This window comes from Podarcis tiliguerta, assembly GCF_965153285.1.
Source record: "Podarcis tiliguerta genome assembly, chromosome: 10".
Lineage (NCBI taxonomy): Eukaryota > Metazoa > Chordata > Lepidosauria > Squamata > Lacertidae > Podarcis > Podarcis tiliguerta.
The window spans coordinates 32,672,540-32,690,667 of record NC_139543.1 but is presented as its reverse complement, the minus strand read 5'-3'; the positions used below and the strand labels follow the sequence as shown (position 1 = coordinate 32,690,667).

At 45.5% G+C, this 18,128-nt stretch overlaps 1 protein-coding gene and 1 pseudogene across 10 annotated transcripts in view; both read left to right on the top strand.

Moving 5' to 3' along the window:
- KCNC2 (potassium voltage-gated channel subfamily C member 2) overlaps positions 1 to 18,128 on the top strand; it is an 85,411-nt gene continuing 67,283 nt past the window's right edge. For 3 of the 9 annotated variants that reach the window (XR_014502103.1, XM_083399738.1, XM_083399739.1), the window contains exons 1-2: positions 12 to 1,186; positions 2,426 to 3,155. Coding sequence is in view for 8 of the 9 variants with exons in the window: in XM_083399738.1 (XP_083255864.1) it covers positions 2,445 to 3,155 (711 nt within the window). In the remaining variant the exon portion in view is untranslated. Of the gene's footprint in view, positions 1,187 to 1,221; positions 1,810 to 2,425; positions 3,156 to 18,128 lie in introns of those variants that run through there. The other 6 variants (XM_083399740.1, XM_083399743.1, XM_083399736.1 and 3 more) reach the window with 6 other exon arrangements.
- LOC310658821 (nucleotide sugar transporter SLC35D2-like) lies at positions 12,347 to 13,305 on the top strand (annotated as a pseudogene). Its single transcript has one exon. The product of its transcript is annotated as a nucleotide sugar transporter SLC35D2-like (transcript).

The following is an 18,128-nucleotide window of genomic DNA, read 5'->3' as shown; positions in this document are numbered from 1 at the left end:
CAAGGAAAGGACTACAGGATCAGTGGGATGGGGTGTGTGCAAGTGTATTTATGATTACATCTGAAAGCAGTCTCATAACCCTTGAACAGATTCATTTTTTTCGTGGATCATGGAGAAACAATGGCTACCTAATGGGAAGCAGAGCTAGCCACTATATCCTTCTGTTCCAGATACTTTTTAATGTGTTGTTGTTGTTTTATAAAGAAAGATTTTGGAACCATTCTGTTCATGCTGAGCTCCCAGAGATTGTGGTGAGGTTGTGATGGAACATTCTGTGGAGATGGGATATAGTAGTGACACACACAGCAAACCTTTAAAATGCTCCTGTGAGTCCAGTGAGTAAGGAGGCAGGACTAGAAACAGAGGTCCTTAGACACGAAACAACAACGTTCAGCCACATCCTTGTGTCTTTCCCCTCATCCTTGCTGTTGACTGCCATTGCACTTCCTACATCCAGAATTCTTCTTCTAAAGCCCACTCCGTGTCACTTTCACCTGTAGCTAGGTGCCATCCTCACTGCTCCTCTCTGGTAAACAACTCTTCCCCAACCGGATGCTCTGTTTCCCCCGAAGTGAAATCAGCGGGTGAAAGGAGCGGAGGTGCATTCCTCAGAGATGGCTTTTGCGTCGCGTTTGGTCTGCTTTCAGCGATCGAAGCAATCGCGCAACCCGAGAATACAAGGCTAATGGGGTCGCCTGCCACGTAATTGCTGGAGAATGGTGCTGAAGGGACAGCTCCCACCTCGCCTCTCTTGAAAGGCAGGGGAAGCCTTGGCAGCAGCGCTCCTTTCACCTTGGAGCTGGAGCGAGTGGAGAGGCGTTTGGATGGAGCAGCGCCGACTCCTTCAGACGCTTTGAGCCCACCCTGCCGAGGACACCCTCGTCTCCCCCCCCCCCCATGTTTTTGTGATGATTTTTCCTCCTCCGCGAAGCTAAAGCGTCTCCTCGATCTGGCACAATGACTGACGAGAGGTTTCCTAGCAGCAGGTGGGGGCTGCTTCCCTTGCTTTCGGGGTTGGCAGTCAAGGGCGCTGGCATGGCCACCTGAAGATGGGAGGAGCGCCCCCCCTTCCCGGCTACAACAAGTAGTTCTTCGTTTGACAGCAACACAACCGAGTCTGGAGGCAGCTGCGAAGGAAAGAGCGTTTGCAATGTGAAGAGCAGCCTCTTTCTCTCGTGTCACCAAGGTATGGGGAAGGATGGCATGGGGAGGGGGATAACCATAGCAGCGCATTTCTGACTACATCTGCTTCTCGGTCCTGAAATTAACCTGCACGTATAATCTGGCGAGGATCAGGAACGTAGAAATCTGCTGCTAAGGTTACACGACAACAGATCCTATAGGGTGTGCCCGCTGCTGGATTTGGGAAGGCGGGGGTCGGGGTGCAAAGAGTGTTTGGTTATCACTAGTCAACCCCAGATGTCTCCTGTAGATTTCTCTCCTAATAGATAGAAGATGGACAAAGGGAGGGCACCTCGTTTTAATTCCTCATGTTTGTCCAGACAACTTGAACGAAAGAATTCAGAGAGGAGGGATGAAGAGGGTTGACGAAGGTGACTACTGATTGCTAGCAAGGAGAAGCGGCTCTATTCCGGTGTGAGCCTCGGCTGTATTGGGGTGTTTGTGTGTGTGTGGAGGGAGGGGGCGCTTTGAGGCAGAGTCCGGATCATCTCAAGCGGAGGGAGGGCGAGGAGATGGAAGGATGAGGAAGAGCAGCCATCTGAAAGCAGGAGAGGCGAAGGCGGAAGGAGTGTGGGGCAAGAGGGCTGCTCCGGATTGTGCCCAGGGAAGAGCTGGAAGGAGCGCCAGGTTGGTTCCAGGGTCGTTGGCAGAGCAACTTTTCCCTTGAGCTGCGTTCTTTGCCACTGCTTGCGAGGAACTTAGACGGGAAACTTGAGCGTTCAGAGTCTTGGGCGGCCAAAAGGGATGGGACATGGGGTTGGGTTTTGTTAAGAAGAACGGCGGATATTGGGAGTGGGGGAGGCAAACGCGGGACAATGGAAACGGAGACAACAACATGGGGAAGTCCCTCTGGTGACCTGGCTCTGGGTTCCAGCAGGAAACGGTGTAGGTTGGGAAGAGCGCCCTCTCTTGGACAAGACCAGCAGGGGGCTGTAGGCTCAGGACGGGTACGCGACGCCTGGTTGTACGTCTCTTCTCGAAGGGCTTCGACCCTTCCCCTGAAGATCCAACCAGCTACCCTTCCCTTCCATGCAAGGTGCGACCTCTAGGAAGCTGCTCATCCCTCCCTGCTACCTCCCATTCATATTTGGGGGCAATTATCACGTGGTGGTGGCCGTGGCCCCTCCCCCACTCTCCCATGGCAATCGACGTCTTCCTTTCCCCAGGCGGCCTAAAGATAGCCACCCGGCTCTGTTGCCTCTGGGCGCCTCTCTCCTCCTTCTTCTCCTTTTCTCTCCCGCAGTCATGTCTGAGCCACAGAGATGGGGAAGCTCGAGGACCACGAGAGGGTGATCCTCAACGTCGGGGGCACGAGGCACGAGACCTACCGGAGCACCCTCAAGACGCTGCCGGGCACCCGCCTGGCTCTGCTGGCCTGCGAGTCCCCCGGCGGCGGGGAAGAGCACCAAGCGCCGCCCCTGCCGGCTCCCCCGCCGCCCCTGCCCGCCCCCAACCCGGGACCCAACCCGGGCGGAGGCAGCGGCGGCGGCGGCCCCCTGGACGGCGCGGGCGGCAGTGCCTGGAGCCCGCGCAGCAATGGCGCCACGTGCTGCGAGTTCTTCTTCGACCGGCACCCGGGCGTCTTCGCCTACGTGCTCAACTACTACCGCACCGGCAAGCTGCACTGCCCCGCCGACGTGTGCGGGCCGCTCTTCGAGGAGGAGCTGGCCTTCTGGGGCATCGACGAGACCGACGTGGAGCCCTGCTGCTGGATGACCTACCGGCAGCACCGCGACGCCGAGGAGGCGCTCGACATCTTCGAGGCGCCTGACCTCATCACCGGAGAGCCGCCCGTCGAGCCCGACGACGACGAGCTGGCCGCCAAGCGACTGGGCATCGACGACGTGGGCGCCGCCGCAGCCGCTGCCGCCGCCCTCGGAGCCCCGCTCGACGGCAAGGGCGGCCGCTGGAAGAGGCTCCAGCCGCGCATGTGGGCGCTCTTCGAGGACCCCTACTCTTCCCGCGCCGCCAGGGTAAGGAGAGCGAGGCCGAGGCAGGGGTGAGGTGGGGGGAGGGGAGGGGAGGGGAAGGTCCAACCTCTCTGCCCCCGGGTGCCCCACCTTAAAAAACTCACCCACCAACCCTTCGAAGGAGGCTGCTGTGAGAGGAAGGGGGGTGACAGAAACCAAGGGAGTCCCAACCTGCAACCGGTGACCTGGGAGCTGGTTTGGCAATTTGAATAAAATAGGGGGGGGGCAGGTAAGCCCCACTCCACATAATCAATCACATGATGGGGAACAATTGCACCATTTGAATGGCAATGTTCACCAACTTTAGGGTGCCCATCCCCTCATATATTTTAATGGGGACCTTGGCCCCTAGAAGTTGGCTCCTCTTCCTAGGAGTAACCGGGGGAGAGCTTCCTTCAGGGTAAACGTGCATAGGATCGAATACTTGTTGCTACTCCTATTCTTGTAACTTCTTCATTGTTATTTTTTTAAGAGCAGTTATGTGTAGGTGGGTCCCATTGGGTTCTCACACATTCCCAGGTGTGTGTGAGACTGCCACCTTTCTTAGTGCTCTTAACCACGTGAGATGCCTTACTGTTCCCATTTCACACAGTGGCATTAAGGGGGCTAAAATGAGGCGGGTCACAGGCCACAGGTAAGGGCCTTCTCAAGCATGTGTTTTAGGTGAACTCCCTCATATGGTGTGAGAGAATTGGTCTGTGGAGAGCAATAATTGACATGAATAGATGTACTTGCCATGGGCAGTGGCGTATTAGTATGGAGTGGTGCTAGTGGTGAATGGCATCAGTTGCCCTGTTAACACTATATGGAAAGGGCTGGTGCATGAATGCTTTATTCATAGAGTGTGTCACATCTTCCCCCAGTCCTTTACTTATTGAAGGCCCTGGGGCTCTGTCAGTACCACGAGATGTGAATCCAAGTCTTCCACATGGAAGGCCTGCTCATGGTTCATCAGCTGAATGGGCTTGATGGTGATCTTGGATGGAAGAATGTCTTGTAGTAACTGACAAAGCAGGAAGGGAGCCTAGAAGTCAGGTCTTCCTCGCAAACTGAGAGCATGCAGCCGCTACTGTCTCCAACACCAGCAGGCCTTAGCTGCCGCAAAGGGAGAGGCTTGAAAATGAGGGTCAGTTCTCCCCAGTTTTCTGTTTGTATCTGTAGATTTGTCATCTATAAGATGGTTTCCTGAATGGCTCTGATACACCTGTGAGAAAAGTTTAATCAGAATAGAGTTTCTATCCATCTTTCTCATAAAAACTAACCTCGGTTGAATAGAATTGCCAGCTTAATGCTAAATCTGCCTCCCCCTATTGTGTGATTCTTTCTATTGTGCATGAGCACACTCTTGAAATGCCCATCTTAAAGATAGTACACCATTGAAGAGCAGCTGTATGGAAGCAACAGGATGCTATGTGCATGTCTGAAGTTGCCTTATGCTTCTGTGATCCAACAAGCCGTATCAATGAAGCAGGGCACTTTAGCTTACAGGGTTTGCTTGGGGAAGCTCTCCTGAAAAAGCAGATACCAACTCCTACTTTTGGTACAGAGAGTCAGGGTTGTCTACATTGATCTTGGCTTGGTCATTGTCTGCTGTGTGGATCAGTGGAGCTCACGGCAGAATGAAGTACACCAAATCACTGAACAGCAAGGACTGGAAATACTGAAGCAGTGCTCTCAGTTCCCAAAACTAAGGCTGTCAGGGTGTGCCTTGGGGACAAAACATATATAGATACCTGTCGGTTCTTTGGGGTCCATTTAAAAAATCTGTTTTGGATCTGGCCTTGTTTGAATGAATGTAGAATAAATGTCTGAGGTTACATTTGCATAGCTTCTCTGCAATACAAGTAGGCTTTTATTAGTGTTATTTAATGCTTGTGTCATTTTTTACTACATTTTTAACTGCAAAGTTATTTTACAGCTCCTGTGTCTTAATTTGTCTGTTTTGTAGATAAGAAACTGAGGCTGATAGGTAGTGAAAAACAGTGTACAGAGCTGGAATTATTACAGCAGGATACATGCTCCTCTGCTTAATGGCCTGGTTCATCTGACACAGTCAAGCAAAGTATGGCTTATTGGGACCATGGGGGCTCCTGAAGATGAGCTTGCAGCTGCTTTCCTCTTCCCTGGTCCCGTTTACTGTTGCACCACAGTGAGTTAACCCAAGGTTGGTCTTAGTGTGTCATCTGAACTAGGAGGGCTTGTGGTTAATTTCTCCTCAATAGCCCTGCACTGTAACCAAGAAGCAGAAAGGACCAGGAGGGAGTCAAGCAGCTACAAGCTACTCTCCAGCAGCCAGCACCTTTATGCGTTCCCAGTACTAAGGTTACCAGATTTTTTCCCCAATGAATCTGGGGACACTTTTCAACTTCCTACTAAATAGATGGATTTTGTCAGGGGACTGATTTGTAAATCAGGAGACTGTCCCTCAGAAACGGAGATGTCTGGTAACCTTATAGTAAACCATAGCTTGGCTTACCGTGCTTTGTGAATGAGGCCATTGTCCATAACTTCCCTTGGGCCAAAGTACATTTCCCAATTTTCAAAAACACATTTGTTAAACCAAAATCAGCCCATTTTAGTGGGCAAACAGCAGGGGATGGAAGAAGAGCTGCTTAACCCTTTATCTTCAGGCGGTTTTCCCACTCAAAATTTTCACTCAAAATCTACTCAAAATGGATGTTTCCCCATCCATGCTGCTCTTCCTTCTGTGGAAGAAAATGATACTTTATATATCCTTGTCCACATGTACAAGGAGGATATAGTGGGTGGTATTCAATGAAATTTTACTCAAGAGTTGATCTACAGAAATGAATGGACCTAACCTAGACATGGTTTTTAAAAAATTTTTTTAATTAAACTTAGTTGAATACCACCCAGTATAATCACACAGTGTACTGTATATATAGAGTATAAAAACATATTTCTGTTAAAGAATAGATGCTTGGACATCTTTGTCTAGTGGGGAATACATATGTTGTTATTTGATGACGTGAGCAGTACAGGTATCTGTAACACAGTCAGACTGCTTGTCTTTTGATCATGGCCAAAGGAGAATAGGAATGCATGCAGCCCTTGAGACCGATACTATATATGTTGACTTGTTCTTCACTTGATCAGCATGTATCTTTGAAATCATGCTCTGCATCCTGCTGTATGGTTGTTTGCTTGAATGTTAACTCAGTTTATAGTACCTCATATTGAAATGCAGGGTTTGTCCATTTATACTGCATTGAACTGTCTATCGAAAAGCTTATTCTCCATCTTTAAAATGATGTGGTGGCATAAAGGAATGGGTAGTATTGGATTTGGGCTGCTGAGATGAAGGTTGGAATATCTCCGCAGACACAAAGTTCTGTGGGTGACCTTGCTGCAGTCTCTTTGCCTGACCTTTCTCAGAGGGTTGTTGCAATAGTAGAAAGTGTATCTGAGGCCCTTGGAGGAGAGACAGGATGCATTTACCTGATATTTATCACATTTCCTTTTGTATTGCATTACTATGTTATTGATAGTTACCTGGAGCACCAAGCAAGGAAAAAGCAGAGTATTAAAAATATTCAGAGAACTGTTAGAAATAAGAATTGTGAAGGACTTTTCACATCAAGGTCCCATTCCATAAACCAAATTTAGGTTAAAAGCCTTGTACCTCTTACCTGAAAGGAAACCATGCTGAACACAGTGTGACTTATTTCTGAGTAAACATGTATAGCAACGCTGCTTTTCTTATGGTGCTTTCCAGATGTTGGAATACAACTCCCATAATCTGTGACCATTGGCCATGCTGGCTGAGCCTGGTCAGAACTGAAATCCAACAACATTTGGAGAGTATTGCTTTTGTACTGGGTATTGCCCACATTGTAAGCTGTGAAATGCATCAATAGTGGGATTGATGTAAATAAAATTTCAGGCTGAAACGTTTCTTACTCTTTCTTTCTTAGGGCCCCACTCCCAATGGCAATTTTCTCACTAACACATTTTCAGGAGAAAAGCTCAAGTACTTTAGAAGGAGGTTCTTATCCTGAGATGGTTGTCCTAAAGAGCTGTCAGTATGGTGCTTGGCAGTATGAGAAGTATAGAAGTATGAGAAAGTAGGTTAGTAGAGTAAACTCAGAACTGCATACTGTGTTACACAATCTGTGTTGTTTTAGTCCATGGATAACCTGATAGAATTATCTAGGTCTAAAGTCTTTTAGTGCTTCATCATTGCTGGTTTTTCACATGGCTTCAGTTACTGCCTCCTCACCTGTAGGTTTACTGGGTAGGAAGCATAACAACAACAACAAAAATAGTCCTTTTGTTCCAAAGAGCAATATATGCAGGCAGCTGGACCTCAAATGGATCAGCTGTTTGAATGGATGTTGGTGAATTGTAGGCAGTTGCTACAGGAAGATAAAAGTAGCAGCAAAATGACAGCACGTTATGGGCCTACAGTGATGTAACATTGTGGGGGGGGGGCACGGGGTGGTTGTCCCAGGCAAAAAATTGTTAGGAACACAAAATTACCACACCTAGTGGTGCCTCAATACAGCTGGATGCTTCCGTTCCTAGGCTTGGTTGAAAATGGTTTCTCTCCAGACAACGGAACAACTCTTCTTTGCCTATCACTGCAGTTGTAATTTCCTGGGTGACACTGACACCATTAGGCAGTTGAATACACATGCGTAACTCTGTCTGTTTCCCTCCCACCCCTGCCTCCATGCGGTCCCGGGCTCTGGGAACCCATACTATGTCACTGTGTGCCTTTTATAGATGGAAATAAGTAGAAGAGAACCACTGTTGAAAGCAGGACTTTCAGAATCACTTCCTCCTATGGCAGCAAGCACAATACTACTGGTTTCATCTGGCCAGAACATAGTTGGTTGCATTGGTAACACCCACCTACCTCTTAAGTTTTTTTTTTTTAAAGCAGACCCCTCAGCATATTACTATTTAGTTACTTTATTTCACCTGTACAAGAAGCACGATCCACTTTCTTGAACCATGGGTACAGCGCCCATGCTCAGAGTACTTGATAGGACTCAATAGGACCCAGTTCCCCTCCCACCATTACTTATGCTCACAAGTGCAACAGGATGTTAGGCTGAGTAGGAGATACATATGTGCCTCTTGCATTCCCATCTGGCCATCTCTCTCTGTGCCTTGTAAATGCTCCAGCTGCATGAGGCAACAGACAGCAGACACAGACCTCCCTTTCCCTCTAACATCTTGTTGTGTGACCTCTATGTTTACCTGTCTGCACACATGGATGGAAATAAACCAGGCTATGTTTGCTACTGGGATGCAGAGCCCTCAGTGTGAGTGCATTGTGCTCAGTGTGTCCTCAGCTATTGATGATACAGATGTCTTCTATCAGGAACTTATTACTAAACTGCCTCCAGTAAATAAATATGGAGAACTACTTTGTCACTATGGTAAGAGAAGCCCGCTCTACTTATTTAGAAAACAATATATTAGCATAAGCTATCAAGTTCCAGCTACGCTATTTGAAAATAATGGCTCTTTAGGGACAGTTTGCTACATGAAAGAGAAGTGAAAAGGTTTTTGATTAAACATCAAGCATGGCAATAAAGCTCTTTTGCTGACATTTCTATTCTGTTTTATCCGTTTTCCAAAGGTGGTATGAATCATTGTGAGAGGACTGTAATAGTTGCCTTTTGGAACAATCCTGCAGTAGTGTGAGAGGATGGCAGCTGGAGGACTGGCTGACACCTGTTGCTTAATAAGTTTAGAAATGCAAGAAAAATGGAGTCAGTCGGCCTAATATTTTGATGGTAACTGTGTGAAAAAGATATGTGAAAAAGGTAACATAAGAGATATTTCAGCCCCCCCCCCCCGCCCAGCATCTGCAATTCTCCCTTCTAGAGCAGCACTGTCTAGTCCTCCTCTTGTTTCCATGGAAACAGGTCAGCTTCTGGCTTCTTCTTTTTAATTGAAAACAGCATCCCCCTGCCATTTATTTAAACATTTCCGCATTGTTCTGACATAAACATCACATAGACAATGCATGCTGTCATTTCAGATGATGGTTGCGTGTGAATGCATGTACATATGTGCACATTCTGCTGTGGTGGAATAACCCAGAGAACACCTTCAAAGTCACTATTCAGTCATTATCTGCATTAGTGTAGCTGGGAGCGGAAGTTGGCTCCAAATTGTAATGCTCACATATGCAGCAACTGATAAATAAAGTGTGGGCTTCCTTCTCGTTTGGAAAGCTTCACCGACAACATTATGTTCTGCTTTTTTTAATCTTTCAACACTGTTTATACTTTCACTGTTCATGTTTCAACTTGTTTATACTTAAATATTTTTTAAATAAATAAATAAATAAATAAATAAGAAAGCATATCTGGAAATGGGGTCTCTGAAATGGATGGCTACGAAGATTGCTTGGAGAAATTCCAGTCTGTTGCCAAATATCTTGATATTGCACTGACTTGGAATATTGGGATACATACAGCAAAGAGGAGATGTTGCAGGGGCTGGAAAAATTCTACCTGCTTCATTGCTCAGGTGTGTAGAAGGGTAATTCTGGGACCTAGAATTCTGAATATTTTTCCAGCTTTTATAACCAGCATATTGAAAGCTATGTTTAGATAGTAAGCTGCCATCCTCAGGTTTCTCAATAATCCAGAATAGAACACTTCTATGGTGAAGGAAATAAGCCCTGAGTGCTCACTGGAAGGACAGATCGTGAAGCTGAGGCTCCAATACTTTGGCCACCTCATGAGAAGAGAAGACTCCCTGGAAAAAACCCTGATGTTGGAAAAGATGGAGGGCAGAAGGAGAAGGGAACGACAGAGGACGAGATGGTTGGACAGAGTTCTCGAAGCTACTAACATGAGGTTGACCAAACTGTGGGAGGCAGTGGAAGACAGGAATGCCTGGCATGCTCTGGTCCACGGGGTCACAACGAGTCGGACACGACTAAACAACAACAACAACAATGGTGAAGCTATTTACTTCTTGTTTTGGTGAGCTACTTTTGACAAAAGCTATAGTCATGTAAAATAAAAAATAATGATTGTACATTCTGTGTGGTAGCCAGATTCTCAACCTAGGCCCTATTACTGCATGTTTCCCCCTTTTCTACTCCACAGTATCTCTCTGCATTTAGTTTTCAGATTGACAGGTTAATTCACTGCCTTGTCTTTTCGCTGACAGAAACTTCTGCATGCTCTCAACAGGGATTCCTCTCCAATCATATAAGTCTACTGCTCAGTTTTTGGGGAATGATTCTGGAAACTATGGGGCATGTTATAATTACTGCTGTACTTATAATCTGTTCCCAGGGCTAGCCAGGAGTGGGAACTGCTCTTTAAATCAGTGCTGCTACTGGCCATGTCTAGAGTGGAGTCACCTCAACTTCTTTATAAGATAGACTTGCCCACCAAGAGAGACCTAGGATGTTCTCTGAGGAAACCTGCCCTGAGAGAACCATTTTCCAGCTGGAAGGTGGACATGCCAGATGAGGTGAATGGCCAAATTCGCAATTTTATGACTGGAAGACATGCAAGTGACTTTGGCTGAAGGGGGTGGCTTTAGCTAGCAATTCTGTTTAAAAACATACGACTTTTTATAGGCTTGTGTATGGTTACGATTCCTTTCACTCCCATGTCTTGCTGAGATCAGGCAATGTAGGGTTTCTGCTGACTACACATATGCATTGAGGAGAACATAAAGCTACAGAATTTTCAACATAGTGTACCCAACACTTGAATCTCAACATTTTTTAAAAAAATAAGCAGCTAGGAGTCTGGGGTGGAAGGGAAGGAAGAATATTGCATTAAGGTAAGTAGCCTTGGGGGAGAAGGTGTGCCTTCTTCACCTATTTGCTCTTTCCCCAGATGACATTCCCCTACCTCAAGTTTCTATTAGGTGCAGGGGAGAGAGATGAGGACAGTATTGGTACCTATTTGTTTTCTCCAGTGGGGCAAATAGCAGCTTCATGGGAAATTGCCTTTTACTAGATCAGACTATTTATCCATCTAGCCAACTATTGCCTGCTCTGAGTGACAGTGAACGGAATCTGGGACCTCTGTGCTCTGCCAATGTGCTCTGCTATCATTCCCCCACTGCGACCCCCAAAAATCCATGCTGTGTTTCCTTCCAACCCTCTGGAGTAGTTTTGGGCACTGTGGGGGGCATGCAAAGGGAAAGGAGAGGGTGAAAAAGTATGTTGTGCAAGTGGAAGCCGTACTGTTTGTGCATTGATTCAGTTGAATTCTGCTGAACATTTCCAAATGCTACATGCCTTTTTGCTCAAATACAAATACAGCAGAGGACAGGATCTGACTATTAACCTCATTTTGTTCCTTAATGAACACTAATTGCAAGATGAGCCAATTTGTAAGCCATTTAAGCAACAAATATCAAAGGATTCATAACATGATGACCACAAACTCAACTATTTAGTCTGGTCCAGCTGTCACAACAAACCAAAGATGTGCTGTATCAAACCTTGAGCTCTCCCCTTTTCTCCTTATTTCTGCATGAGGCGAGAAAGTTTAGAAGACCTGACTAGGCAGTCAGGATGTTGTGGGAGAAGATGGTCCTTTAAATATCATGTTCCTCTTAGACCATTTGAACTGGGTTTGGAAACAGGCAGGGCGTCAGTGAAGATGCTGTAATATTGGAGTTGCATATGCATGCACCAGTCAAAATTCTGGCTGAGGCACTGTGTACCAGCTTGTGGCAGCCCAATGTAGAGCATACTGTAGCATTCCAACCAGGATGTTAATCAGGCGTGTGTAGTGTCCTTTACCAGGAAAAGGTGCATGCAAAAGTGTCCCTAGTGACAACTACCATTGGAAGATCCAGGAACAGTAAACGCAGGATGCAACCCTGCCTGGTTCTTCAAGGGGGACTACACATCTGCTGGAAACAGGTTGTATGATGAGTCCAGCCCATTCAAGGATCTGAAGTATTTTGTTGGTTCCATATTAAATGGAATTCCATGGAAGTCATGCTCCCTTGATTTCATGTTGTTTTTGATTCTCGGTCTTGGTTTTTCTTCTCCTACAACCCCTCTTGTAGATCTTCAGGTGACATGCCTCAGGTTTTGAGAACTTTCTCTGTTAAGCAGAAATGTTAATCAGCCCCTTCGGTGAGGAGGGGCTGTGGTGGCTTGCCAGAGTGGCGGGGATGCCATCTAGTATGGCCAACAGATTGGGGCTTGTTGCTGCACATGCCAAGAGATGAAAGGCAGACAAGAGGAAGAGGAGTCACTCACTTCTGCTGCCGCTGCCACCCCTTCCTCTCTGTTCAAGCTACTTTCTGCCCTCTTCTTTGGAATCTGCCCTTCATCCTTCTGGTAAACAAGGAGGGGCTGATTGATTGCAGATTCCCATCTCCAGTGCAACTTGGAGCAGGACAGCACTATTCTAATGTAAAAAATAAAATTAAATCATTCACTTCCCTGATTTTGGTAAGGTTACCCCCATGAAGCTGTTTCTACTTCCTCTGATTTAGGTTGGAAATCATTTAAGTGGATTCTCAAGCACAAGCAAGGATAAGTTTGCCAATGCTTACAGTCCTTAGGAAGTTTATCATTCCTTTTACATTACTGCTGGAAGTCATTATTCTTGGGAAGCACTATCCTTTGAGCATTCTAATTAGCCTGTTTGCAATCATCCTTGGGGCTTTCAAAGCAGCAGGATCATATCTAGCTTTCAGCATGGAAGGCTATGTGTCTGTGTTGTTGAACACAGTAAACGGTGTTTACACAAAGCAAAAAATTGACCCAAAGGAGCTGGGAAAATATGAAGTCATTTTTTTTAATATCGCCTGCTTTACTGTAATTCCTACAGTTCTCATAAGCTTCATCATGGGAGACCATGAAGGCTACTGATTTCAAGCAATGGACAAATGTTTGATTTATCTTTCAATTTCTTCTTTCCTGTTTTCTGGTGTTTCGTCTGATGTATTCTACAGTCCTCTGCAGCCATTATAATTCTGCCCTCACAACCATGGTGGTCGGTGCTATAAAAAATGTGTCCACCATGTTGTAATGCTAATTGGTGAAGGGTATCTCTTTTCCATGCTGAAATTCATAGGGCTCCATATCTGCATGGCAGAAAGGCTAAGATATTCATTTCTAACAAATGGCTGTCCTAAGAGCTCCACAGATGAAGAAAAAGCAGATGCCAAGAGCTAGCAGAAGCAAAAGGCAAGGGAAGCTGTAAGGATGTGGGCGCCTGTAGAAGTTCAACACACACATGCAGAATTGGCTGTGGAGTGGAAGTTCTTCCTCACCTCGCATTACAGTCCATGTGAGCCAAGTCATGATCTTAGACAGCTGGGAACAGTTGTCTTCAGGCATGTTTGATTATTTATGTAGACAGACTAATCACAGTAGATGGATGGGTGGCAGGGCTTGGGTATTTCTTTGTTCCTTCCACTGAAAGCCTTTGCACTTGGTCAAATCCAGGGGTCCTTGCTCAATGTTTTTGCTATCAAGGGCGCTGATTCGCCATCTCCCTCAGAATGCCTAGGGTTGTGGGCTCCTGGGTAGATTCAGATGAACAGTTTAAAACTCCTTGGCAGTGACAACTACAGTGAATAAGTGTCTCCAGACTTATCTAAGGAGGGGTGGGGTTGGGAAGAAGCTGACAGTGTCACCATTTTACTGTGTGGACTTTGTACATCTTTCTCTCATGTTTGTACAATATGCTGCACAGCTATCTGCCCAGTATTTCTTTTCCCTGAGCAGCATGGAAAGGAGCTGGCACACTTAGCTGCCAATATATATATCTATATTCTCCTTAAATCGGGAAGAAGCAGGTAGTCTGAAATAGTTGCCTGAACCAGCACAATAATATCTGTCTCCGAGATCAAACTTGGTGATTGCCACAGAAACACTTGCTTTTGTCGCTTGGTTTGCTTTGGTTTTCGTTAAGCATTTTAAGGATAGGATTCATATGAAATGATGTGCCAAGTAAAAATATAATTGAAAGAGTCAGTTACTTCTAGAATTCTAATAATAAATAATAACACTCTGACTTGTTTTTGTGTATAAGGCAGATATTACATGCATTAAACTGCTGTCATTTGAATTGGGGGGGAAAACATATAGCTTTTCATTATGATTCATTGCTTTTTCTACCACTTCTGCAAAACCTAGTATACCAGAAGTGAAAATCTGTTTTTTAAATTTATCATACCTTTCCTCCAAGTAGTTGAAATAAAGCATACATGGTTCTACAAAAACAGTATGTATGTCATTCACATCTTTCCTTTTCAATGTACGCTAATAATCAAATTGACTGCAATTATAAAAGGGATGGGGGTGGGGTGTGGATACAGCTCTATAGAAATTATCTATATTATTCTTCTGCTGTTGTGAATACTTCCAGTTTGTGTGTACAGTGGGTCCCCAACCTACGTGAAGGTTCAGTTCTGGGGGTTCATGCACAAAATCAAGTAAAGCCAGAAAACCTTTGAAGCTACCCCTCCATGCAACTCCTGTCTGGAGTGGGCCTTGGCCTCTGCTTTGCTTAATGGGCTCTGGAAAGGTCGTGCGAAGGTCCTGAGATGCTCCCAGGGCTCCTTGCATGGCTTTCCCAGAGCCTAGTAAGCAAGGCGGGGGCCTCAGAAAGCACAAACTGCCACAGAAAGAGATTTTAAGCCCTCTACCTTGCTTACTGGGTTCTGGGAAGGTTGCAAGAGATCTCAGACAGCCCCTACTGGCTCCCCTCCTATTCCCCATTTCCCTACCATCAACCTCAAGCTGCAGTCGCCTAAGTAAATTACACATAAATTGCAGGACCACTGTATTTCTAAAGCTGCTGACCAGGGTATTGTCTTCAAAGTGCCATATATTGTTGATGCTACAATTGGTTCTGATCCATTGGAGGCTCCTTGAACACCATTGAATTACACCTTGTAAGATCACTTTTGGTTGTTGCAGCCTGTGAATGTAGACAGGATGCTTGTGGCAGTGAGTCTGACAGTGTGCCCTCTTGATCCCTGCTCACCACAGTTGGAGCAGGCTCATAGCTTTCAGGTACTCCGGGGTCCAACACTGTCACTTGAAGCCCAGGTTGCCTTGGTGGCTAGGTGTGTCTGTTTCTACCTATGGCTTATTTACCAGCTCGTATGGCCCTTTTTGGACGGAGATGACTTGGCATGGTACTCCATGCTCTGGTGACTTCCAGATTGGATTACTGCAATGTAAACTGCAAGAGGCTGGCCTTGAAGCCAACTTGGGAACTTCAACAGGTCTCTATTACTGTTTTGGGTTGACTTTACAACCCAACTTGTACTTTACAACTTGTATAACCTGCTTTAAACCCAACTGTGTTGGCTTCCAGTTCATTTCTGGGCCCAAGTCAAGGCGCTCATGGTAATGTTTGAAGCCCCAAACGACTTAGGAGGCCCCAAATATCTGAAAAATATCCTTCCCTACCAACTCTCCTAGGTGTTAAGATCAGCAAAGGCGGTTCTCTTGATAGTTCCATCTCAGAAGTTTGGGTGGTGGTTGCCATCTCAAGGCATTCTCTGTGGAAGCCCCTAAGTTGTGGAATTCTTCACTATACAGCTTTTGACTGACGATACGCCTCTTGATGCTGTCCTTTGGCACCAACAGCAGAATGCAGTGCTAAATGACTAATTGGAGCAGATGGCCAATGCAACACATCAGCTAAAACATTGGGTGCCCATATGCTACTTAGCTAGGCTTAAGGCTGATATACAAAGCCCTGAACAACATGGGCTCAGGATGCCTTAAAGCCCACAGAAGCCTTTATATCCCAGCTTGTTCACTGAGACCAAGCAAAGGAACCGTGTTAGTTGTCTCCCAACTAGTGTTACAGAAGCCCAACAGGCATCCACTAGTAGTTGGGCATTTATTGCCATTGGTCCCATGCTACAGAACACACTTCTAGCAGTGATTCAGAAGTCATACAGTGGTACCTCAGGTTAAGTACTTAATTCGTTCCAGAGGTCTGTTCTTAACTTGAAACTGTTCTTAACCTGAAGCACTACTTTAGCTAATGGGGCCTCCTGCTGTCGCTGCGCCGCCGGAGCACAATTTCTGTTTTCATCCTGAAGCAAAGTTCTTAACCTGAGGTACTATTTCTGGGTTAGCGGAGTCTGTAACCTGAAGCGTATGCAACCTGAAGCGTATGTAACCTGAGGTACCACTGTAATTGCTTTTTATATTCAGGAATCTCTTCAGGATTTTTTTTTTTTATGCTGACAGGCCTGTGTAGCTGTTTGAAACTTTTTTTGACTGGTCAACAGAGGCACCATCTTCTGAAGCACATTGAGGGGCCCAATGTGATGTCCTGACACCACACACATGCAATGTTGCACAGTGTCCCTCTGTGCCCAGCTCCAACAATAGGGAGTCCCAGATCCCTAAAAAAATATATTGAGGGACCCACAGTGTCTCTGCCCCCTGGAACCAGCACCTATGCTGGCCAGTCATTTTATTGATTGTGTTGGGTGGTTTTCAACATTTGTCCTATTCAGAATAGACCTATTGCCATGACTACCTTGGGTTAATTACCTTAGGTTAATTAATTTCAATGGGTCTACATTGCACTTAGTTGAACACTCACCCCTGTTTTAAACGATGTGTTATTGCTGTGTACTGCCCTGATATTGCGGTTTATAAATACTTTTATAAATAAATAATACTATAAAACATTGTTTAGAATTGTAGGAATGAGCTTGCACAAGTCTAGACTGGCATATTTCCCCCACCCTAATTATAATTAAGTAACAAACAAGGATATCAAACTCTGGTTTGTTTTAAGTAGCCGTAGTTAGAACAAACCAGAGTTTTAGAGTTTTATGTCATGGGGGAATTGTGGGTAGATCTCATACATTGAAATGAAGAGAAAAGAGAACATGAACCCAAGGTTCATACACCCTCATTCCCATATCACGGATTAGCAATGTATCTGAACATGGGACCCTAAGGGTATTTTCAAAAATCACTGTGTTGGTAAAATTAATTGAATATGTGTGTCTTGGGAAACTCCCTGGTATCTCCCTCTTTCCTGCTTCCTGCATGGTTTGTGAGGGTTTTCTAAATTGGCTGTGGATTTATTGTAACATGCCGGGAATCCAAGGCAAGTGAGCTGACACACTTACTGACGGACTGGCACGCTAGAGCTTCTAAAGTGTCTATAAATAGCTACAGTTAGGATATCAATGTGAAAAACATATTAAGACCTTGTGGATGGATAACCCGGGAGCTGCCAGAAAAAAGCTGATGCCCATGAAATGACAATTAATTAGGATGAAAGGCCAGGAAATAAAAGCGCTGGAAAAGATTGTGGGCAAAAGCTTTGGAAGACAGAAAGGCAGGAGGCAGACTGGGAGAAGTAGATAATGCAATTGCCTTGAAATACAGGCTGCATTTGGTTGTAGTGTCTTCTTGATCCCTTTTATTTTGCTGCCTAGGGAAGAGAAAATGCATGTTAACAATTTTGTAGAGTAAAATTATTTGCATTTATCACAGACCTTGGGAATTCTTGAACTGATTATTGTGCGGCAATAAGGGGGGTGGATATTTAATTCATACTGATCTTAGATCCGTAAAGTGTTCTTGGACATAATTATGTACATGGAAAGAGAGAGAGAGGGGCTTTGTGCTTTTTATCCTTTGTAGGCTTGTGATTCAGTAAAGAGGATCCGCTGCCTGCAATGGACTTTCCGAATTGCTTTGTTAGTGGAGTTTTACATTAAGCAGAAATCTTAATTTCTTCCCTTTCTTTGCATGCCACTAAGACAGCTTGAAAGAAGAAGGAGCTGCTGCCTTGGCATCTTTGCACTGAAATGTTACTACTACAAAGGGTTGAGAGCGATAACTACCTGCTTCCTGCCAGCAGTTAATCAATTGGTCAATAGATTCTACCTGGCCCTATAAAGCTGCCAAATCTGGCTTGTTCCTTTGCCTGAGGTGTTGTTTAGATTGTCCATTTGTGGCTGCCTGTCTGACCCTAGACCACAATATCTGACAATCTGCTA